Below are 24,504 nucleotides of genomic sequence, written 5' to 3' on the forward strand. Positions count from 1 at the left end.
GAAAAGATAGCACAGACACACACACACACACACACACACACACACACACACACACACACACACACACACACACACACACACACACAACCACATTCAAACAATATAGAAGATGCCCTTCACAGTTTCTGGCTGCTCGGTGCTGCTGTTGTTGTCTTTGTGGCAGAGGCTCAGTGTGTATGTGTCTGCGTCAGAATCAGTGGGCTAATGAAGGGAGCATTATGCTCTGACGCACTCTCCGGTCCCATAGGGTTGGATGGATGGACCGGAGAGGAGAGGAGGGGCTAGAAGAATCGCTCATCTCTCTGTGGTCTTACGGCTGCTGTTTGCACCGCTTTTTGCATTTCATTTCAAATCAAACAGAACCGTCATGCAGGACAACCATGTCTTTTCAGTTTGCTTTTATGTGAGAGGTTGGTTGTTCTCGATAATGTTTTCCTTCTCAAATACTGTAAATGTTCAGTTCAGCTTTGATTTCTTTTTAATATGTATTGCAGTTTAATATATCCATGGTAATCTGCATTACAAGCCCAAGTGCAGAATGTATGCGGCATTGTAAGCTTTATATATTCACGATGTAACTTATACAACTTGTATACATATACTGTATTCATATTAATTTGTGTCCACTGGTTAATCAAACCCTTTCTCGCCTCAAACTGAAGCAGATGATGACACAACAAATCAAAGAGTCAAAGTGAGAACAATTGCTGATTACAGCTGAAATAAGTAGTCCATTAATCAACTAGTCGATTGAAAGGAAACTATAGTTCTGCTCAATTTTGATAAACAATTAATTATCTTACACTTTTGTAATTTTTGAAGGTTAGAAATACCAAGAATTCTCTCATTCAAGCTTCTCCAATGTGGATATTTGCTGGTTTACTTGGTCTTCTATGATAGTAAACTGAATATCTTTCTGTTTCGGACCTTGGACAGAAAAAACAAGCAATGTAAATATGTCAAATGGGGCTCTGGGAAACTGCCATGGGCAATTTCCCCTATTTCCTGACATTTAACAGACCAAAACATTCAATGGAGGAAATAATGAGAATGGTTAGTTGCAGGGCATAACATTCAAATGTAATTGATCATCTCCATCCTAGTTCAATTCACACACATTGCCAAGATGCTCGACTCCGGCTCACTCAGATTCATATTGCATGGCGGCAGGATAGCAGGTGTGCATGGAAGGCTTCTTCCTCTAATAAATCGAAAGATTTCACACGTCTGACGGTCAACATGTTGTGAACGATAGTCTGTGACTCTGAGAGGATATAAAAAAAAAAGAATCCTTTGTTTACTCGCTGTGATTGAAGGTTGACTCCAAGGACTGTATGCGTCAGCGAACCGCACAAGTCTTTCACAAACCACAGCCACTCAAAAACACACACACACACACACACAGGCCTTTCGTTGCCATAGAAACTCTGGTTCCAGGATAATTCTAATCACGCTGCTGATCGTATCAGTCACACGTTGTGCCTCGCAGTCTGCGTTCAGGTGTCGAACACACAAGCAGCAGCAATTACAACACAAACTCATTTTTATTTCATTACATTATCGTCAAGGCCAAATCACAAATAAATAAGGAAGGAGACACTTGCAATAGTCCTGCTCGCAGGGCCACTTAACCACAAAAAACATGGTCGGTAACAGATTATTAAATATGCTGACAGGAGACTTCACACCTAATTATTGGTAGTATGAATGAACTTGCACCCCTCCCCACCTATTTACAACAGGAGTGGTCTTTGCACCGCCCACTGTCTTGGCCTTGCCTCTAGGATGCGGCGTTGTGTGCGATCAAACAAACATGGGGAGTGCTTCACATTCTTAAGACAGCTCACGTGTGTTTGAAGGCAACTAGCCACCTCTAGCCAGGCAGAGGAGAGCAAACAGCACAGTACAGCTGCCGAGTTTCCACTGAAATGTCAGGAGAAAGAGCCGGAAGGGAGGAACGGCATGACAGTGCCGTCCATTTTTTCCTTAAATGCTAAATGAACCCTTGTACATTGAGCTAGTAGACATCTGATAAGAGAGGAGTAGTTAAGAGTACCTGACTATCATTATTAACGCTAAATGCCTTCAGAACAAGCAATGCAAGACTTGCATTCTAAGAGCTGTGAGAGACGTCGCCCTTACAAAACACTTTATAATCTTCTGCCCATTAACCTAAAGAGAATATCTAACAGTTCAGTCAGTAAAACATACAGTACTTAATGTGTACGTCACACAGGAGATCAAACGAATGGCACAGTATCATACAGCAAAACCAAATTAAAGATACAGAAATGTAATCTGCTCTCTATGAGGTCCGGTGACTTTTATGCTATGTACTTAGAATTCAACAGGAAGTGTATTTATAAGGAATTTCTTCAGTTCGACTGGAGTGCGACCCACTCATTTCTCTCTCTAATACATATTCAAGTGTTTTGGTGCTGTTGCACACTTTTCAGCATGCAATTTGTACAATGCCAAGTATGTTTTTTTCTTTCTTTCCACTTTACAGTCTTATTAAAAAGCATTACATCATTCGAGGACGTTACATTGTTAAGCACAGTGTCTCTCTACCACCTTCTTTATTCCTATGCTTGTTTTCCTACAGGTCGTCCCATACGAGCAAAAGGCCTAAACATTCATACACTACGGAGGGGCGGCTGTAAGCGGGGTTTTTTTTCTTTCCTTCCTATATAGTTGAGTTTAAAATGTGTGTATAAATATTGCACATTCATTTTGTAGTTCATATTCATAAGTTTAAAAAAAAAAGACAAAAGTAACAGTAACTAGACCTATGGCAACAAGAAAAGATAACGCGTACAGTTGTGCCAAAAATGTAACTGGGCGAACTGGTGTAACTGTTTTTCTAAGCTGGGCAAAGTTTCCTTGGAGACATCCATACAGTGCATTGGTGATGACTGGAGGAATACGTGGCAGGGCTACGGCATGTCAACGAACCAACTAAATAACCAATGAGACACAGGTTAGGATGCATCCAGGGGCTGCGAAGGTGGGAGAAAAACAAAAGAGCGGGGATGGAAACAGTCCCAATGGATGCCTTTTACGACTGAGCAGAGGGGACTGAAGACTGGATCGCTTCTACGAGTCCAGTCAGTAAACACACAATAAAACGTGCAAACTTTGGAACGGACAGAAAAAAAAGGAAAAGATAACAAAAAAAAAAAGAAGCTTGTAAACAAAGCTCATTGAAGTACATTAGCATAAACGAATTGGCAATAATAAAAAAACAGGACGATGACAGAAGTAAAAACCCTCAGAATGTTACAAACATAAAATAACATTAAAACATCTTGATGCTCAATCTCTCGTGGCTTGGCAACAACGGTTACTCACACACACAAAAATACTCGTCAATGGGTTTCAAAGCTGACAAACCAAACATGAAGAAAGCATAGTGACAACATTAAAAAATATATATATCATAGAGATCCCTGCATTGATTCCAACCTGACCGTTTACTGAAAGCACAGGAGGCTCCAAGAAGCAGAGGAGAGGGGGGTGGGGGGGTGGGAGAAGAGAAGCAACAAAGAGGGCGCGCTGACATTGATCCAGATATGCGTCGAGCCTGACATTTATTTCGCGCCAAGTCACGCGGACGTCCGACTTTGTGCGCCATTCACGGTTGTCGTAGCAACTCAAAGGGTCTAAATCCATCAAAGGGGACCGGAGAGAGAGAGTGTGTCCACGTCCAGCTGGTTCAGTTGTCTGTGAGGGACCTTCTGCCTTCTGGTCTCGACAGAGAGTATGAAGCTAGATTGAAGAGTGGTTTTTTTTACCCCCTCTTTTGATCGAAGCCGGTCGTATGGAAGCTGAGGAGGCTGTGCATGAGATGCTCTTACTGTAATGATGGGTGATTGTATCTAAAGTATAACTGCTCTACAAGTATTCCAAGTATAGTGGCTTCTGAGCTCCTTGTGTATGTGTGCAAGTATATGTATATGTATATATATATACACACACACACACACACACACACACACACACACGTTGTTTGGAGTGCGTTTGTGTGTGTTATTTTCCACCGTACATCCTCTCAATGTCGTCTTGGTAGTGTGTTTTCAGCTCCTTGCGTTTCAGTTTGAATGCGTCGGTGACCAACCCGGTCTCCGGCGTCCAGGGCTCAGCACTCAGACGGATCTTCTTGGGGATCTCAAATCGCTCCATTTGTGCTGGTTGCGGGAGAGAGAGAGAGCAGAATCACACGTTAGAGTGACATTTACAGTGTTAACACCGGTGCAAGGCAGACGCCGTCGCATCCGATCTGAACTGTCAAGTTGTGACGGAGAGGAAACAACCGCTTTGGTTTCGTTGAGAAGCCTTTAAAATCAGACAAAGAGGACGGACGGGCTTTGTTTCCCCCCTACCTGAGAGAGCGGCCTCGGTAATGATGCGTAGGACCTCTTTCTCCATCTGGGAGTTGTTGCACATCTCCTCCCATGTGCCCCTCACCTGCAGCTGCTCCGCCAGCACCATTAGCTGCTTGTGGTTGGGCACCACGAAGCTTATCACGTACGACTGGTCACTGAAGAATGAGCACAAAAAGAGTCCACAACTTTAGTTATTGTCAATATTAACAAGAGAGAAAACAGAAACACTGGCTGGAATGTTGGTGTGCTTGGTGAGGCTGCATTTAAAAATAGCAACTGGAAGTCTGGAAGACATTGATTGAGAGAGGATTCTACCTGTTGGCATAGGCACAGATGTTGTCTATGAGTGAGCAGTTCTTCAACACAGCCTCCACTTTTCCAAGAGAGACGTACTCGCCTGCCTGCAATTTCACCAGGTCCTTCTTACGGTCTGTAGGGGGGACAACACGCGTCACCATCCTGATACATGTCACGCTTGTGCAACAACAACACACTTGCACTCGTTTGAATGATCTCGTACCGATGATCTTAAGGCATCCGTCAGGGTAGAACTCTCCGATGTCTCCCGTGCAGAACCACCTCTGGCCGCGCTCGTCCACAAAAAAATCCTCCCGGTTCTTGGTTTCGTTTTTGTAGTAACCCATCGTTACGTTCGGACCGCCGATCAAAATTTCCCCCCGGGGGTTGGGCTTGTCTGTGCTGTAGTAACCACCTAGGGGAGCACAGACCCGATTAGAATATCAATGCACTTGTTGCCTTCTCTGAAGTTGGGTGGTTGCCAGTTGACTCACCCTCCTCCCAGTCCTTCAGCATAATCTCTGAGCAAACCAGTGGAGCACCAACCCGCCCCGTGCTGTAGTCCCAAACTGTAAAATAAACCAGCAGAGACTCCTGATAAATTAAGGGAATGACAACAAATCAACTTCTTTTGCTAGTCTGTTAATTTCCCCCAAAGGGTGACATTGGATATCCAGCACTCTTACTCTCGCTGATGGTGCCGGCTCCACAGGTCTCCGTCAGGCCGTAGCCCTGCCCCACAGGGCAGCACAGGCAGATGTTCATGAAGTGCTGTGTGGCGGCGGAGAGCGGAGCTCCGCCAGAAAGCAGAACCCGCATGTTCCCTCCCAGGAGCGCACGCACCTGTTTAAACACCAGACTGTGGGGGAGGAGGTGGACGGAAACAGAAATACACAGCGAGGAGATGGTGAGTAAGGGGTGGCGGAGACTCCAACAACAACAACAAACTGGAGAGAAAAAAAGCCATTCTGACTTTTATAAAGTTGATAAATCTACATAGCATCCAGATGTTGACTTCTACTTGAAGAATCCCCCGTGCAAGCACAATATTATGCAGTGATTCACATATGCTAGAGAGGAGTTTCCTACACCCTTTTGTCGAGACTCGGCGTTGACAGGAAGTTCACACTAGATTATGTTTAGCCGAGTAGTAACAGAGGTTAATATTCGCCAACGTCATCAGGAACATAACAGGTGTTTTACCTGTCACAGAGAGGCGTGCTGCAGCCCTTGGAGATCTGCTCCATCTTGTAGTTGTACGCCAGCACAAAGAGCGTCTTCTGGAGTTTGCTCATCTCCTCGACTTTGGTCATCACATTCTTGTAGATTCGATCCATGATGTCCTAAACGCATCAGGTGGGAAAACTCTCAGTGACACTTTAAGTCCGTACTCTGTGGCTCTTTAGAGTTTACTGTAGTTTAATAAGAATAATAATAATAATAATAATAATAATGTTAGAAATGTAAGTTGGAGGCCATGTTACTAATACATTTGGACTGATGGGTTTTTGGAATATAAAGGACTTACTGGTACAGCAGCCATGAGAGTCGGTTTCAGCACACTGGTGTCCCCTTTACTGCCCTTCTTTATCTTGGTAGACTGTGAAAATAAAAATAAATAAAAACATCTGTCAACTCTCAGTTACCTACTGACAAAGTTTTTTAGAGGGTACTATAAAAAGCCAAAATACATGATTGATCATTTTCATCTCAGCTGGATATACAGAGCACCTAAGTCTCAGCAATAGATGTGACACACGGTGCCTGACATGGGTTCGGTACCGGCACTTGTCCTCGAGTAGCCTTACTTCTTATTGCGCACTGACACCTCCTGGTGAGTCAACTGCAGAGCAACTGCGCAACAACATTCGAATCAGGCACCGCGTACAACACATAATAGCCATGAGGCGTGTGTGTGTGTGTGTGTGTGTGTGTGTGTGTGTGTGTGTGTGTGTGCTTTTATACACTGACCTGGTCAGCTAGAGTCTGAGGGGAGGAGTAGCCGATGCGACAGCCGTGAGAGACGCACACGAGTTCAGCGCTGAGCTCCAAAACGTGCGCTAGCGGCAGGTAGCCAATATACGTGTCCGTCTCACTGCCGGCACAGAAACATCGCAGGTTAGTTTCCGCAATCGACGCAGAAGAGAACACAGTGAGGTAGGTGGTGGTAATTACGTGTGTGAGGAAAGACGTGATATTGTATGTATTTCAGAAGCAGGAGGAGATATTTTGTAGATATTTGGAGAGTTGCAGAACACGGGGAAAGGAGAGGAAGTGAATCTGGTATTGGCATACTTGAGGTTAGGGAGTCGCTCAGCCATGCCAGTGATGCCAGCAATGATGTTGCCATGGGAGATCATGACACCCTTGGGGATGCCCGTGGAGCCGCTGGTGTACATGATGACCGCGATGTCCGAGGACGCCGACTGACTGCGGTCTACAGCTACTGCAGAGGCAGGAGAACAGAGGGAATGGATCCCACGGTAATAACACCGTTATCAACCACAATAATACGTTCGTATGACGAAGTCTCTGCTCACTAAAGTACAGAGATGTGAAGAAAAGATGCTTTTCAAACAGCTGTATGCTGTGACAGGGTCTGAACAATTGTCAATTTATGTATTGATTATTTTCTCAATTTATGAGAGGAATGAAGACCAAGATGCTCGTTTTGCTCAAACAAACTGTCCTGAAGCCACGGATATTTTAATTTTAGTGAAATAAAAAACTAAAAGAAGCAAATCCTTATATTTAAAATTTTAAATTTTCTACAGATTCTATAACCAATTATCAAATAAGCATAAGATGATTTAGGATTGTTTTTTAGCCTGAGACCCTCTTCCAATTAATCATAACGGAAATTATTGATATCTTCCATGCAAGTCTTGTTTTCTATGTGATTGCGAAAGGAAACTTGGCTAAAATGAATTGAGAAAATATTTCACATGGGCGCTATATTGCGTGTTCTATTTGCAGCATCCAATCTTCTATAATATTCCAGTGTTTTCTCTTTTAAATACGGTAAGAGGTAAATCATCAACGTGGCTCAAGAGGTAGTCGTCATGTAAACAGAATTTCAGTTCCCACTGATTTTCCCAAAAAGTCGACCGATGTCATTGTGACGTTGGGAAGTGTTTTATTCGACCTCTTGCTGACTCTGTTATGCACAGCGCATCACTCCAATTACACATCAGGGTGTTGGCTTTGTATTAAGCCGCCACTTCTCATTTCCCCGACAAAATTAGAAAAACCTTTTTAATCACAGCGCTCAGACACTCACTGTTGTCAGGCTTGGATCCCATCTCCTTCACAGCATCCATGCTGTAGACCATGATGCCTCTGGGAATGTTCGGCCAGCTTGTGGGTTTAGTGTCGACTACAATGATGTACTGCAGTCTCGGCATATCGCACACTATGGCCTGGTGGAGTTGGGTGTAGGAGGGAGGGAGAAAAAAGTAATCACGCAAATAGAACCGAGCTTCACGATCAAGCCCTAACGCTACACACAATGAACAACCGGTAATTCAGAGAATTTTAAGCACATCACGGAGACCGATGGCGACAGCAAAGCAGGTACCTTGAGACGGCTCTGGAGCAGGTCTTTGCTCGTGATGATGTGCGTGATCTCCGTCTCGTTCAGGCCGTGCGCGATGGCCGTGGGTCCGAGAGTGGAATACAGGGTCACCACTGTCAAATGTAAAGCCGGTTAAGTCTCAAGTCCTTTACTGTAGGTCGGAGACCGCATGAATACACATGTGTTTGTCTTCCCTGCCACTCACGTGGGAAATTGTACATGAAGCAGGCTAGTGCTGCTACCATCCACTCTGCTCTGGTCTCACAGAAGATGGCGATGTTACACTGAGGCGTCTGGCCGAGCGCTGCCAGGCCGCTGCCGAAATTCTTTGCCGCCTCGTAGGTTTCCTCGTACGACAGCCAGTTGTAGTTTCCTAGTATTACCTGAAACACACAAAAGGTGATATGCAGTGTTCAGGATTATTTCCAAATACTACACCAAACAACATGGACGCTGATGCATGTACGTACATTCTAAAAGGCCTGGCATGTGTCAATATGAAGAGAGTGCTGAAATGATTTTATGAACCTGTGGTATTTACGTAATTTGAGATGAATATGAGCACTGTTTATCTGTGTCACAATATAATAAAGGTAATGTGCAATATGCACTGTTGAATCTGAAAGAGGTCCGACACATCGCTCTTCATACGCAGTCAGTTAGCGCCATCTACAGGGCTTTTGAAGCCACAACAGGCGTTAATGAGGACTCTTCAGCCGTGAGACAAAAGCACCGGTAACGCTGCTGCTGCTCTTCCACCCACATTCCTCTCACACTGTGCACAGTGGCAGACGTCTCCGTCACAAGCTAACACCCTGCAGTCCCTCGGATTCACCTAAAGCTTTTCATATACAGTTCTGCACCGACGTGTGATGAGCGGAACCACCCACTGATTTGGCTATATCCTGACAACAGACCAAACTATTTAAAAAAAAGAAAGAGGATGATGGTGATACACAATCTGTTGCATGTTTGCCAAAGGAACAGGAACAGGTCTCTAACCTTCTTGAAGACCTTGCCGTTGGGCTGGAGCTCATCCTCCTCACTGAGCACCTCCCTCGTGCCCAGACAGTCTCTCGTCGGAAACCGACTCGCAGCGTACTCAAACATCTTGTCCAGCGTGTCCACACTGGGGTGCAGCCATGCCGCCAGCTTGTCTTGGCTGTTGACGGCCCTGTAAGGCCCCGCCGGGTGTCCGCTGACCGAGCACGCCTTGATCCGGCGAGCCCGTTCCAAGTTGTTGCCGGCTCCGGAGAAGAAGTACCAGGGTATGAAGGTGATGACCGAGTACACCCAGACGACGGAGCGGAAGACCTGCAGCAGCAGGGGGTTCATATCCTCCTTCAGCTTCATCTTCGGGAGGATGAAGTCAGTGGTGGAGATGAATCAAACCGGACACGCAATGATGCGCTGCGACTGGCTGAAGGTGGTTCTTTTGTGCAGCAAGTCAACCAGACCTGCAATAGAGAGGCACAAAGTGAAATTTTAGAAGGATAGTCTGGAATAAAAAGATGCATCAGCACATTTGGCAATATTGCGCAAGCATCAAATGTGTGCTGCTGCCTCCTGGTAAATGAATCCCAGCTTGCCTGAACAACATCTCTGTCTAGTCTTAGGCCGGCTGTCAGTCAGCACCATCTATTTCACCAACTCCGCTGGCCTACGCTGCGACACTTATCAACAACAACATATAATAATAGTGCTGGAATGATTAGTTAATTAGTTGATAGACAAACCATGAATTGCCTCCGATATGTGAAGATTTTCTGCTTATTATTTTCCATTTTGTTTCACAACCATGAAAACTTTGCCCCTAATTTTCAGGAATTATACACCTTCTCCCTGTGCCTCTTCAGTAGCTTGCAACTCACACCCTGATAGTGGTGTCACGGATCACGGATCGATCCGTGATCCGTTCGGATCGATCCGTGATCCGTTCGGATCAGCCCTCACGGTTCGGATCACTTGTGAACCGCGGATCAATCGAGTATTTTATTTTTACAGCTTAATCATCATAGTGTGTATTAAAGTTATACTGCTGCTGTTCCTTTTCAAGTAACAAGTCCCCGAATATCAGTGCAGAGTGTCAGTGAACAGATATAAAGCAGTAGTGTGTTCACGTGACCGGAGCAGCTTAGAAGCATTTAACGGTGAAGTCATGGCGAGCGGAGGAACGTCAGAAGCCGCGGAGTCATTTCAGTCGCAAGTTTGGGAACATTTTGTCTTCCCTGTAACCAATGTTCCCTCTAAGCTGCGCGCTTGAGCAATCGCGCACTGCTCGCACAGTCTCAGCGCACAAGAAAATCTATGCAGCGCATAAAATAAAATTCAACATAAACATATTAATTAATATCTAATATTAGTCCTAATCTTATCTAATCAATTAAACCAATAATAATAATAATAATAATAATAATTTTGTTTTCTGTACTATTTTGCAACGTAACTCAGTGAGTGACAGGTGTCCAGCCAATGATACGATTCGGTTCACTTACGCTACACAGCCAATCATAGCATTGACACTATTGCCCTGCCCATTCGCGCCGTGCAGGTTAGCTAGCTAACAACAGTGCGGCGGAGTTACGAGACGCAAATGCTAACCCCTTATCATGGCGAAACGAACGGGCAGCGACATAAAGTCAAAGCAAGAAGCAGACGAAGCCATCAACCTGGACAAAGTGTACAACCATTGGAGAAGTGAGAAGGACAGACGTGAAAAATAAGGTAAAATTTAAGTTAGATTTGTTCATATTCTAGTGACATTTATTAAGATTTTTTACTTATGGATATTAATCATTAAATTATGTTACTACTAGATCATTTATGGCAGGGTTGCCCAATACGTCGATCGCGATCGACCAGTCGATCGCGGAGGTAGTGCGGGTCGATCGCATGCCATTCAAAAAGAAATGAGATGTCCTCATGGCATTTGCCACTTTATTTTCTAACACACGGGTCACCACGTATGCGCAGTCAACCGCGCGAGCTACTGCAAAACGCCGGCGAGCTAATTAGTTAGCCTTCCAATTTATTTATACTAAAGAAGCTAAAGCTGTAGCGCCATGATTTGGGAAACTTCCAAAACCTCGCGTCAGAACTGGAGACTCAATGGAAGGCGTGTGCGTAACGTGACAGTGCGCGCTACACAGAGCAGATTGACAAGCGTCTGTCAGAGTTTGACAAACGCTTTCAAGGCTTTGCTTTACTCGAGCCAGTTGCTACACTTATGTGTGTTGTGAAGTGGAGCTTCTAATTGACGACCAAGACACGTCTGGTTTTGAACGGAACACGTTTACTTCTGAAACTGTCAGAGTAAACAGCGCACACACAGCGTGAAGCAGACACGTAACGTTACCATGCTACTTCTCACTCTTCACAGTAAAAGCACTTCCTGTTTCATGCACTTCACAATAAAAGTAAACCTGCAACTCAAACAATTTACAACAATGTGCTGCACATTTCGGGAAGATATTGAGGTTGATTTACTCTCATCAAAAATTGCAACGCTGTTTCACCTGAACTCGTCTGGAGTGGAGGATGAGATTCTGACACTGCAAGCTAACATTCAGCTGAAGTCCAGGGCTCATGGACAGTTTTCCCACAGAGGAAAAGTACCCAAACATGAGGAAATGTGATACCTTTTTGACTGCATTATTTGGCTCTACTTATTTATGTGAGTCAGCCTTTTCATACATGAAGAACATTAAGTCCATACACCGTTCCACCATGACTGATGATCATTTGAAGTCTGCTTGAGGCGGCTACCAGCAGCTACTGTCCGGATTATGCAACCCTGGCCAATCCCATTCAGTGCAATTATCAGAGTAAGGTAATGACCAACAATGTACAGAATTGTATTGTGCCATAAGGGTTCATGCAGTTATGCAAGGTACGCCAACATATATTGTAAATATAAAGTATACTCAGTATATATATATATATATATATAAATAGATATTCAGCAGTTTTAATGTAGGTAGATCATTTTGACTTGGTCATTTTAAAAGTAGCTTGCAAGCCGAAAAAGTGTGGGCACCCCTGATTTATGGGTAGTAGAAATGATAACAAAAAACTGAGTAATTACATATTTTACAGACAGAGTTACAGGAATTTACACTGTATCACAAGCTACAGCACACGTCATTGTGCAAAATGTGAATGTTTTAATGTGAACAAAATGTTATGTCTGAAAGGTGTATATGTATCATTTCTTCCACAACAGGACCTCACACAGGCCAAAGCAGGACTCTTCCCATGGCCAAGCAGGACTCTCACATAAAACATACTACACATCTCATGAACAACAAGATTTTTGTCTTTTTCCTTTAAAGTTTGTCAAATCACTTATATTAAAAGTAAACTAGTGAAAATTGCTGCTGTAATTTGATTCTTTTAATAAGCCATGTAACTTGCTATGATCCAAGGTTTTGAACAGGTGTGATACTGGTGTGTGGCCACAGCGTGCACATCTGATGTTGCTCACAGTGGTCCTCAGTGTGCTCAGGGAGCTTGTGTGTATGCCCAGACACATGAAAAATTAGAGGGAACATTGCCTGTAACGTATAATGACGGATGAGGGTGGTGGACAAACCGTTACGGTATGTAGGCGTTATTTAAAGAGAAAGACACGACAACGGCAAAACATCGGCATGTCCACACATATGAAGAGACACCATCCCGTCTGTCAGCGACGGGGACACTCCGGTGTAGAAAACAAAGGATTTCTAAATCTGGTTAAAATACTTGAGCCACGCTACGAAATCCACTCACGCACCCACTTCAGTGTGAAGTTGTTCCAGACGTCTATGAGAAGGAAAAGACTGCAGAGACCGCTTTCACCACGGCGGAGTGATTCTTAGTCCGGCGCTGTAGACACGCCCCCTCTGTGAGAGTCACGCACACACACACACACACCTGGTTCAGGTGCTGACAGAAGTATCAGAGTGAAGCTAGACAGGCCCAATAATATTCCAGTCACCACAGAAAGGTCGACCCTCTCCCCAGACAATGGAGATATTCTCATATTTTTGAAAATAATGTCACAGTAATGGTAAACATTGTTGTGTATTTGAATAACCTGACAGGAAGTAAACACAGACCCAAGTTGTTGCTGAGCAGTTCAGTTCAGTGTAAACAGTGGAAGCTAGCTCACTGGCTGTTTCTTTCTTTCAATATTGATCAAAGGACGAGGATATCAACATACCTCATGTTGCACTTAAACTTAACAGAATTCTTGAATGTATTATTTTTATTTATTTATTTCATTTTGTTTCAAATTGGACATCTTCAATATTTTTGTTTTCATGTAAGACCACAGCCCAAAGTTCTATGCTTAAAGTGTTCTTGAGGTTCTTTAATTAATAAATGGAAAGCAAAGTTATATTTGTCTCCTCCCCTTTTCTTTGTTGATCCGAAAAATTATCCGAACCGTGACTCCTGAACCGTGATCCGAACCGAACCGCGAGGTTTGTGATCCGTGACACCCCTACACCCCGAGGTGTATGAATGTGTGCAAATGAAGTAGTACAGCACATGTTAAACTAGTTACTGCCCTAATTTGTTTGGCTATACTACCAAAAACCTTTGGATGGACTCTCTCAGCTATTCGTAGTGCACCCTGTGATTTGCAGTGAGCCAGAACTAGCGACAGTGACTGTCAGTCTGCTGCTTCCAATGAGAGAGCCAGAGGTCATGTGGGAGGTTAGCGTAACAGCACTGAGAGGAATCCAACACTGACCGACGAGGTGGGCCGCACCTGGCCTTATGCAAACACAAGCTACAAGACACAATATTACTTAGTCATCGAGTAGCTCTTATCGAGAGGAACTAATTTTTTTTCCCCCTTCCAACATGCTACACTTCTACAGTAAAAAGAGACGTGTTTGCAGATATTTGACTTCAGTTAGAGCGTGAATCCTCAGTGAGAGTCAAAACTAGGCTACCCAGCACTGGTCACCTGCACTGCACCACGCTCTTGTGCTGCTCCAGGAAGGACTGTGACACTATGGCCGTGACAATATGACGCAGCAGGCAATCGCGTCTCACTGTTCGAAGCAGCACGTTTGTGTGTGCACGTGGATGTTGATGCAATCAAAGAGTATGTCTGCCCATATCTATTAACAAAATGTATATATAGATAGAGCTAATAGGTAAGAGAAGCAATTTGATTCTCTGTACATTTCGTTAGGTGTTTTATAAGAATGCAGACAGCAACTGCCTTCACTATGAAGTGCTTAGACACACATTGCATGAACCGTGCCAGTCTCGCAGGTTGAACATGTTTCATCTGTCTGCAGCAACTCAAATACCACAACCAACTGACACAATTCTATTGTACTTGAAAACGCACAAAGAATAACAGCCACATCAGGAGGGTAAGAACGAACACTTGTCACACAGGTTCAGCCATTGTCTACTTTACTTTGAATGAAGTAGACACGCCTGCTCCCAACAGCTACTCCAACAGCAACGTGCCACATGATGAGAACTACAAAAAGTTGATTGGATAAGAAACTAACATTTCTGTGACACATAGTTATAACTAGAAAATGCATTTCCTGCTGAAAATGCGTTGGAATGCTGAAAGCTGAAATTAATCTCAAAAACATTGCTGAAAATAGATATCCAATTTTTTTTAAAATTGCAAAAAGCTTAATAATTCAAAAAGTTGAAAGATTACAAATATGAAGTCATATCACCCCTCTCCTGAAAGAGCTGAACATTTTGATATTCGAACGGTTTCTGTAGCTTAAAAGAATTCCAGCGATAGTGATATTTGTTGTAGTAGTAGTAGAAGTATTATTAGCAGTAGAAGTATTAGTAGCATTTGAATAAGTACTAGCTGAAGCAGTAGTGATATTTGTAGTAGCAGTAGTAGTAGAAGTTGTAGTCGAAGTATTAGTAATTAGAAGAAGTAGTAGAAGTAGTCGTATCAGTAGTCGTAGTAATAGCTGTAGTAGTGGTCGTAGTATTTTATATAACAGTAGTAGTAGTAGTAGTATAATAAGTAGTAGTAGTAGTAATAGTAAAGTCAGTTTTTGAAGTAGCAGTAGTAGTACTAGTAGCAGTCGTACTAATAGCTGTAGTAGTATTAGTACTGGTAGTAGCAGGAATAGCAGTATTAGCAGTTGTGGTATAAGTAATAATAGTAGTGGTAGTGGTAGTAATAGCAGTAGTGGTAGTAATAATATTCATGGTAGCAGTAATAGCAGTAGTGGTAATAGTAGCAACAGCAAAAGTTGAAGTAGTAGTAGTAGTAATACTAGAAATATTAGCAGTAGTAGTAGTTGTCGCAGTATTAGTAAGAGCATTCATTATTTCAACAAAAAAAGCCTAATTTTGAGCGAAACGTTGAAATACAGTTAATCCATGGGGCTTTTATTTTGAAAGGGTGGGGCTGGGTGGGGGAGGGAGGGGGAGAGGAGACATAATCATAATGTCTGACACACAAACAGGTTATTAAATGACAGGCTTCATCACAAGCAGTTCAGTTAGAATTCACTCTCTGGGGCTTTTATTTTGAAATGGGGTGTGGGGGAGAAGGGGAGAGGAGACGGAATCATAATGTTAGATAAACACAAACCTGTTATTAAATGACAGGCTCATCACAAGCATTTCAGTTAGGATTCATTCTGTGGGGCATTTATTTTAAAATGGCGTGTGTGTGTAATTTGATACTAAATACACTTTATTCCACATTGCCAGTATCTGAATGAGAATCAGGACAACAGGATGTGTATGACGTGAATCTTGTGATGATTTCACGCATTTTCTCCATCTCATCATTTACATCGTTAAAATAAGGCTTCATATTGTACTTTTACTTGCAATGTTATTTACCTTTATAATATGTTATCCGTGTCGGTCCTTTGAGAAGCGCTGGAGACGTGTGTGGTGTTGACACTGTTTTGATTTGTGTATCGTTATCTTTGATTTGCGGTGAAGACAACACAGTACTTGTACATCATTCTAGACATCATTTGTGATGCCATCAAACCCAAACCGGGCAAGAAGACACCAGCTAATAGCCAGAATTTTGTTCACTCCGCAGTATGAGTTTCTGAGGCTCTACGAGGGTAGCGGGGAAGCAGCATCAACATCAGCATCTAGAGGACAGCTCAAAGACGCGCTAGCAGCTAGCATACCGGGCTTCGGCTAACCACTGCAGCTGCTGGCCCGCTGCTAGTGAGCTACAAATCAGCCACTTTGTCCAAATTCAGTTCAGAACCAAGAGGTGGAACTCGCAGCTAACGTACGGAACATTAAAGGCGACGTGTCGCGGTGGTTAGCATACCGGTAACAACCAGTCCCTCTCTAAACATCTGCAGAGCGTTCACGCAGCAATACATTCTTACCTCTTCTCTCAGCCGCTACGCCTGCGTCGTTGCGGGATCGGATCGGGTCTCTTTATCCTTGTAACCGGTGATTTGACATTGTGTTGAGGTAGTCTGTTAACAGGGTATACTTGGTTATAAATTACAACTGCTGGTCTGTTGTTAAACGTAGATACAAATTAAGTGTAATTCGAAATGTGACCATCACCTGGCCAGCGCAAACAGCCCGGAAGCTTTGGAGTGACGTCAGGGCACTTCTCGGTCACCGATTGGAGCGCTTGAGGTGGCGCGTGCTTGGGTGCGCGGGGACGTCAGTGAGGTTACTAGCGTTCACAACTGTCGGGGCCCGTCAGTTTGGGAGAGACACGCGGGTTGACGGTTCGTTTGAGTGTGTCACCTCAGCACCGTATACGTCAACCGTTATTCGACCTGGCAGCGTGACCAGGTTTGAATGCGGTTTATTCGGATTCGCTTCCGTGTTTATTCCAAGTTGTTGAGCATCAACTACATTTGTTGGACGGACGAGCGAGACAGAGCGCACACGTGTGCTCACGAGACAAGGGGAGAGACTAACTGCAACTGAAAATTATAGCCGAGCTAAATATGTAAAATAGTTCAGGCTACGTCTAATTCAGCTGTCTGTGTGGGACTGCAGACCGTGAACAGTCACCAGGCAGCGGGTCTTCCCACGCGCGTCTCCTTGTTGAAACATGGCGTGATGGTGTTTTAAGAGCAAAAACACCTCCACTCTGACTTCTCTCTATTTATATAGATGTTTATAAAAGAGTCTATAGCCTAGCTAGCCATAGTGGCCAAAGTTGCAGCCTGTAGACCTGAAGTACCTCACCGATGCAATGCTCCTTGAATTATTGCCCACATTATATTTATGAATGGCATACTATTTATAAATATAACCGGCCGTGAGAAACTGCAGAAAGGTGCAGCCCAGTAGTTGGCTTGCTTTCAACAACCAACGTGATGAAGGGAAAGAAATAGGAGGACAGATAGGATCATATATAATACTTATTTTGTTTTAATGAATGTGGTTCTTTTTATAACAATAGTTACCAAAAACTTTATCAGAAATGAAAAGACATCGTCATACCAACATGTCTAAATATAAGTTTATTGCATTTGAATACCTGAATTACTAGTAGGCCTACAACAGACAAAAGAAAATATTATTTACAAAACAATTCAGCTCCAGTTAGTTTTTACTGCAACCACCAGACATGACTATAATCTAAATTTTTTATCAAGATTTGAATTTTTGTCAGATAGTACTTAAATACTACTCATTGAGATGGATTAAAAGTTATTTCGAAGACCACTTAAGACACTCTTTAGTCTTAAAAAGGAGTGCCAGATTTGAAGAACTTCACTGTGTTGTCATGAAGTTCAGTTTCTCACCTATAGGTCCAAAACTGCAGTAATATGTATGGCTCATACGTTGCCAATAACTTTTATATACTGTATTGAAGACACAGATGCTTTGTGGTGATTTGAATCAAACATTATGAAAACGAGTAACCGATTCCAGGGATGTAAGATCTGCACTGCTGTCACTCAATTTGCTGGTGAAGTTACAATGTGGTGAAAGTTTCCCTTCTTCCCAGCTGTCTGTCAAACTACTATTTTTGGCCTTGGCGCGTAGACAATGGATGAAATATAGGATGACGAGGGAGAAGACAGCGCACCAGATGAGGAAGAGGGCTGTGGAGACAGATGGAGGAAGAGGGGCTGCCAGTGAAGACGCTGGGGGAGGACGATCCTCGTACCAACTCAATAACCCATAAAGCTATAACGATTTAATTTATCCACCAAAACAAATCGAATACACAGATTGATAGAATAACAGTTTCTCTCCCTGCAATCGCTGATGGAGCCATCTGCAGCTCGTCACACTGTTACGGTAGAAAAGTCAATGAACTCTGGTCCCCTAACAGTAACTGGCCGTCGAAATATCTCTTGGTTTAATGCACGTTGTTGTGTTTTGGCCATGTCTGATAAACGGACATTTAAAAATATATTACATTTGCTTTATTCCTTTCTTTTGTGCCCATACCTCAACTTTATAACTGAACTAGTTAATCGTACTGAATAGAGACACAGCAGGAGGCTGCGGTTTAAAAACAACAAGCAAACAAACTCGATTTTTACACAGAATTCATCATTTAAAAATGTAAACAGGGTTCGTATTTTCATTTTATGCAATCCCTCTTTTATACTCCAGAGGGAGTCATTGCACATTTCTTTCATGAGGGCTTTTGCACTGCACTCTATCTTAATGCTATTTGTTCACACTTGACAGACAGAAGATCCAACACTTCCAGACAGAGGAAAGTCTTCTTTGACATCTGAAGAGCGACGCAGCAGAAGTGAAACGGCTATAAGCCATGTTTGACACTTTGACCCTGCACATTGATCCCTTCTCACTGGTCTGCTGAGTGTTTTTCATGCTTGTCAGGCCATATGTCTGTGCATACATAGTGCGACAAATACATGCATGCAAACCCACAAGGTCATGCCTTTTCCTCCTCATAAACCCACGCCATCATGTGATCACATGACCGAAGCCATGAGCGCTTACAGAGTGGTGATAATCGCTCTCCTCAGGCTATGTCTGAGGTCATCTTGATAGGACACAAACCCGTCAGGGGGCAGATGTTATGAGCAAAAGGAACACTTTCATCTGCTCTGTGAAATTCCTGTGTCCAATCTGATAATTACACAAGGACACACTTTGCACACACTTAAAGGCAAGACACGGGAAGAAAGGAAATATCCTGGAACCGTCTGTCTCTGGGGTGACCCCGTCTTTCTTGACAGCATGCACAGTGGCTAATGGCTGTTCCCTTAGGATGCACCTATGACAACCACTGACCAGTGTCATGTGACTTGTTAGGGTGTTTACTTGACGATATGCTTCTTTTAAGAATTCTTACTGCTCTCAAAGACTCTTCCAAACTCTGAAAAGACCAAAATTAGAAGATCTTTTGACAGAGGTGTCTCGACAAGACGTCACTACATTCCAATCTTTGAAAGTAAAACAACTACATTAATAACTTTTGAGCCCTTGGCTGATTATGAAGCCCCTTGACGTCCAGTTGGATTTATAGGGAAAAGGGGGAGGGGGGGGGGGATTGTTTGGGGATTAGTGAACAAAAGGATCCTTCTCTGTCATCAAAGAGGATCTGCTCACAACTCATCCCCTGCTCTGTGGCGACAGCTTTTCATTTTTTTTCCGGGAGAGGGAGTGACGGCTGGAGGGAGGAGGGGGGGAGGGAGGGCTGTAGAGCGGGAGAGTTTGATGGCAGGGGATGCAGATTTCAAAGTAATCTTTAACTTTAAGCCCTGCAGTGCCTGTGAAATGAAGCCCCCTGCCCCAGACACAGTGTTGCCTGTGGCTCCCAGTGGAAGCCTGCCACCCCTCTTTTTTTTCTCAAGCTTTTGTCACGGGGGTGGGGGGCATTTAAGTGGCATTACTCACCGACTGGATGGCCAAGTGAAGGAGCCCCTTTGAGAGACCTGAAAGAGATGGATTTTAACTCCTCAGACCAGTGTCGCCTCTTAAAACAACACTAAGTGGAGATAAATACCCACTGTGTTATTGTCATTCAGCTAAATAATGGAGACATCTTCTTGTATCATAACTGATCCAATAACCCAAAGCTATAGAGAATTGACAGCAGTGTTAGCCTCATCATCATTTTCTCAAACATAGAAAATGATCACCGAGAGGAGGCTTTTTTTCCTTTTATTTTTTAAGAGTGATTTGGGCGTGGACCAAGTCGTTAGTGGAGTTTATATGTCCTTGCAGTTTATATGACTGCAGCAAACATTAAGCCCATCATATGATTTAAAGACCAGGAGGTCTTCCGCACCTCCATTGTCTCACTACTTTACAACAATGCTTATTTTGGCCCTCTACCCCAAAGTTATTTCTCTCATCTTGTGAAGGCTCATGTCCCCTCAGGGTCATTGGCCCGGGATCCCCTGCTGACCTGGTCGACCACGGGGAGTCTGTGTAATCACACAAAGGTGGTTATGGTGTAATCAGGTGCTGTCTTCGGCAGAATGGGTCCTGTTATTAGTAATGTCGGTGGCAGAAGAAGAATAAAATGAATCAGTCACATACCCAGCTTGACACAGACACACACCTGCGTGCACAGTTTCTTAGCACCTTATGAAGCCTGTCGTGTAATTGCAGCGCATGGAAACAAGTGTGGGAGGAGAGAAGGGTGAGATACAATTATTCAAGTCAGTGTCTGCTAACGTTTCCATTAGCAAGACAAGTCAATGAGCTCTTTCAATGATTTTAAGCAGTCAGCGTAAGCATTTGTCATGACATGCCTGCATGTGCACATTACAGTTGCGTACCATTTAAAGGGAGTAAATATCAAGAAGTTCAAAGACATTCGTCCACGAACACTGACTAAGGCACGAGGATGCCTGTGCACACTGAAATAAATGAACAGATTTCAGTTGAATTATGCTGACGAGGCTAACCTTGTGTATCCCAGCTCTGCAGCCGGAGAATCACATTGCATAGAAGTGAAGGAACCGAAGTTGCTTGCGTCAGTTTCAGGCCGGTACCTAAACGTGCACACCAACCAAGTGAGAATGAGCGAGACCAGGGCGAGGACGCTGGCAACAAACAAACAGATGGGGCCCACGGGCCACGCGGTGTTATCGAAGTTATGCACAAAGATGAGGCCCAGAAATAAGAGCACTACCATGGACAGGAAAGAAAAGATGGCGCACACGCAGCCGGTCATGAACGCAACTTGTTTGCACGTCTGACAGCCGCCGTCGCTCTCTGTGGAAGTGGCTGAAGAGACGCCGGCCGAGCCTGTCTGCACAGCCGTGTGTGATGAGTCCACAGCCTCGCGCGTTTCGAGCGGGAGCGATTCGGTCAACGCGCTGTCGTCGGGTAGGTTGCGAACCCGATATTCCGGCACCGGAGTTCTGCGGCGACACACGGGGCAGCCGATTCTCCATCCTCGACCCTCCCGGAAGTGCAGAGCGTCGAGGCACTCGATGCAGAAGGTGTGGGAGCAGCTCAGCAATTTGGGGACGTGGCGGTCCAGGTCGAAGTAGTTGAAGCAGATTTTGCACTCGTAGTCCTCGCCGGGGGACGAGTCACGCTCGCCTCCCGCAGCGACCGCCTCCGCCATGTTGCGTCTAATTGGGTATACAGAAACAGTATTTCACTACGCTGTTGTTTTTACACGAATGAGCATACTGTGGACTATTTCCGGATGGCAATATAACGTTGTAAAGTGAAAAAAACTCCATGGATTTCCCGGTTTGAGTCAGTCCAGTCAGCTGACGTGGATTATTCCGGTTGTGCGATCACCGAGACTTGTTGCGTCACCGGCCCGGGGCACAACCCGTGAACAGGGACAGACTATAGGCTGAATACCATAACTAAACCCAGTTTACCGCTAAAACCATCCAGGCGATAGACTTGTTCAAATCGATTATCTAATCTGGTCTGTGTCACCTGGTCGATTTGTCACAAGTGTGGGTCATGTGTATAAAGTGGATTTATTGGCCCTATTTAACCGTATAATTACAATTTAGCGCCCGCAGCGAGAATAAAGAGCATCGTGTTTTAGTTTTTTTGTCCCTTTGCTTTTCAGCACCACAAGCAGTGGACAGCGCCGAGCAGTGCGATCAGCGGCGACACCCTCCGCTGCATCTAAATACCATGCCAGATATCAGTGTGTGTTTGATGTGCTGTCCTTCTGTGATTCGTGCTTAACTTTAAGATAGGCAGGAAAGGCTTTTGTCTCAGCCTTTCCTGCTATGAAGCCTCATCTTCCACACACTTTCAAAGATTTTGGAAACCCTATACGTACAGTGTTTGCCCCATTTTTCCAAGGCAAGCCACCCCTGGTATGACACGGTTGGACACAACTGTTCATGTCCAGAAAGTTTTTGACAACATCTGCAGCATTCAAATCATAAATAAACCACTATCACATTTCACGATCACTATCACATCTGGATATGGCTTTGTGGGCCATAAAAATGCACTCTGAAATATTCTAGCGAGAGCAGAACCAATCTTAAAAATGTATTCCTCTTGGGAGATCAAGTCGTGGTCAAGAAGTGTGGAACTTTTCTCTTGTCAGACATCCTCTGCTCTTGATTGACTGAGAATTACAACCTTGATAATAGGTTGTGTACAGAGAAATTGTGGATTTATATTTGATTAAAAAAACCCTGCTGTAATAGCATCATTTCATCACACATGAGCGATCTCCGAAGTGAAGTATTCTGCTTTTAAACAATTTCACTTAGTCAGATTAGATAAATATGCCTTTAAAAGGAGGCTGGTGGGTTTCATGGCGTCCCAGTCAATTGAGCTGTCGTGCGCCCTCTTGTGGCTGAATTTATGCATGCATGTTTGTACAGTGATTATGCCTGGGTATAGTAGCATATTGTGTCTAACTGGATTACAGTCACATACAATTACATGCAGCTCGTTTTAGCAGTGTAGCAACTGTAATGAGTTACAGTTATTAACAAAAACAATAATCACGTTAAAGATGCTTTTGACGGCACTTGTTACATTAGGACTCCTTCAAAAAGCATGGTGAGAAGAGTCAGTGAGAAAGACAACATAGTAATGTTCATCATATGTTAATCATGGAATCAATGTTGAATCTACATTTCATGAATTAAATAATTCACAATTAACCAGATGTAATTGGAAATCCAGGATGCCGTGTAGAATGGGAATGTTTGATTGAATAGAAATATTTTTCAAACTGTTTATGTTGCAGATGTTTAATGCTATGAAAACAGTTGTCAGGAGATCATTTACATATTTTATTTTGTTTTTTTAATGCTATATTTTCTGATATGTATTTAATAAACAAAACATAAGGACATAAAATGTGTGATCCTTGAAAATATGTACTTGACTAATGGCAAGTTGCACACATTTTCAACCCATCAGTGTGAAAGATGCAGTATCTTTCACACTTGCAAACTCACTCTTTACATAATATTGTGCTGGATATGTCTGAGGTCTAACATATTACATTGTGTTTTATCAGAATGCATCCAGTTTCTTAGGGAAAGTGAAATTCACGTTAACTATCTTTCTCCTTCACACACAACCACACACACACACACACTAGAGTAAAGGCCTAGTGTATTAGAAGGACAGAAAGAATCCAGGAGGTACCGCTGCATGTTCATCATGGGACCGTAAACTATTCGCTCACTATTTATTTACTTCACCGAACTATTAACGTAACCCTGCATGCCCAGAGGCTGCCTGGTTAACCAATGCTCTGCTTATCGCTTTCTTTTCTCTCTCTCACCTGGGTGCACCTTATGGCTCTTTGTTATGATAACTGCCCTCAGTTTGAGCTTCCACTATAGAGTGTTGTGGGTCATATGTATTTGATAAGATCAAACACATGAGAAAAGCAGTGCGTCTTTTGGAAGTACCTGGTAACAGTAACATCCCAAGGCTACTAATCACAGAGTGGACTTCCTTATTCTGAAGATGTAACTTTTTTTTCTGAGATGCTTACCTAAATGTCGGCTTGGCCATTCTTCTAATCTGTTTCTCCTATTTCACACAATGTCTGCTCTGTAGTCTTTGTGATGCAAAGCTCTTTTAAATAGTCATTGAACTGCTGCAGGGGGATAAAGACAAAACATCAAACATAAATTAGTATATCACAATTGGTAAAACTAAAATCAGATGCACACCAATTATTTTTGAAGGGCATGCTAACCACACTTTCTGTTCCCCTCTTTCCAGTGTTAACATAAAACACAGTGTGTCGCATTAAGATGTAATACGTGAAGCAATGCAGAAACGATCTTTTACGTTTACATTTACAAATGCAAAACTTGTTTCATGAAATGTATTCCAACGAGTATACAG

At 43.5% G+C, this 24,504-nt stretch overlaps 2 protein-coding genes across 2 annotated transcripts; both read right to left on the bottom strand.

Annotated features, from left to right (window-relative positions):
• Positions 1 to 1,525: 1,525 nt before the first annotated feature.
• On the bottom strand, positions 1,526 to 16,794 carry acsl3b (acyl-CoA synthetase long chain family member 3b). Its single transcript, XM_079285596.1, has 15 exons — positions 16,611 to 16,794; positions 9,259 to 9,713; positions 8,462 to 8,639; positions 8,260 to 8,369; positions 7,963 to 8,101; positions 6,978 to 7,128; positions 6,654 to 6,777; positions 6,211 to 6,282; positions 5,886 to 6,025; positions 5,369 to 5,541; positions 5,177 to 5,251; positions 4,906 to 5,097; positions 4,701 to 4,815; positions 4,383 to 4,540; positions 1,526 to 4,187 (listed from the first exon to the last, which is right to left on the bottom strand). The coding sequence occupies exons 2-15, from the start codon at positions 9,607 to 9,609 to the stop codon at positions 4,030 to 4,032; spliced, it is 2,136 nt and encodes a 711-aa protein (XP_079141722.1). The 5' UTR covers positions 9,610 to 9,713; positions 16,611 to 16,794; the 3' UTR covers positions 1,526 to 4,029.
• A 3,757-nt stretch (positions 16,795 to 20,551) lies between these two features.
• On the bottom strand, positions 20,552 to 22,991 carry LOC306789838 (RING finger protein 228-like; the record flags this gene model as incomplete). The annotated part of the gene is made up of 2 exons (XM_079285905.1): positions 21,099 to 22,991; positions 20,552 to 20,612 (listed from the first exon to the last, which is right to left on the bottom strand). Exons 1-2 carry the CDS (start codon positions 21,764 to 21,766, stop codon positions 20,552 to 20,554), a joined length of 729 nt encoding a protein of 242 aa, XP_079142031.1. The 5' UTR covers positions 21,767 to 22,991.
• Positions 22,992 to 24,504: the final 1,513 nt, after the last annotated feature.

The sequence above is a fragment of the Melanostigma gelatinosum genome (assembly GCF_949748355.1).
Source record: "Melanostigma gelatinosum genome assembly, chromosome: 15".
NCBI lineage: Eukaryota > Metazoa > Chordata > Actinopteri > Perciformes > Zoarcidae > Melanostigma > Melanostigma gelatinosum.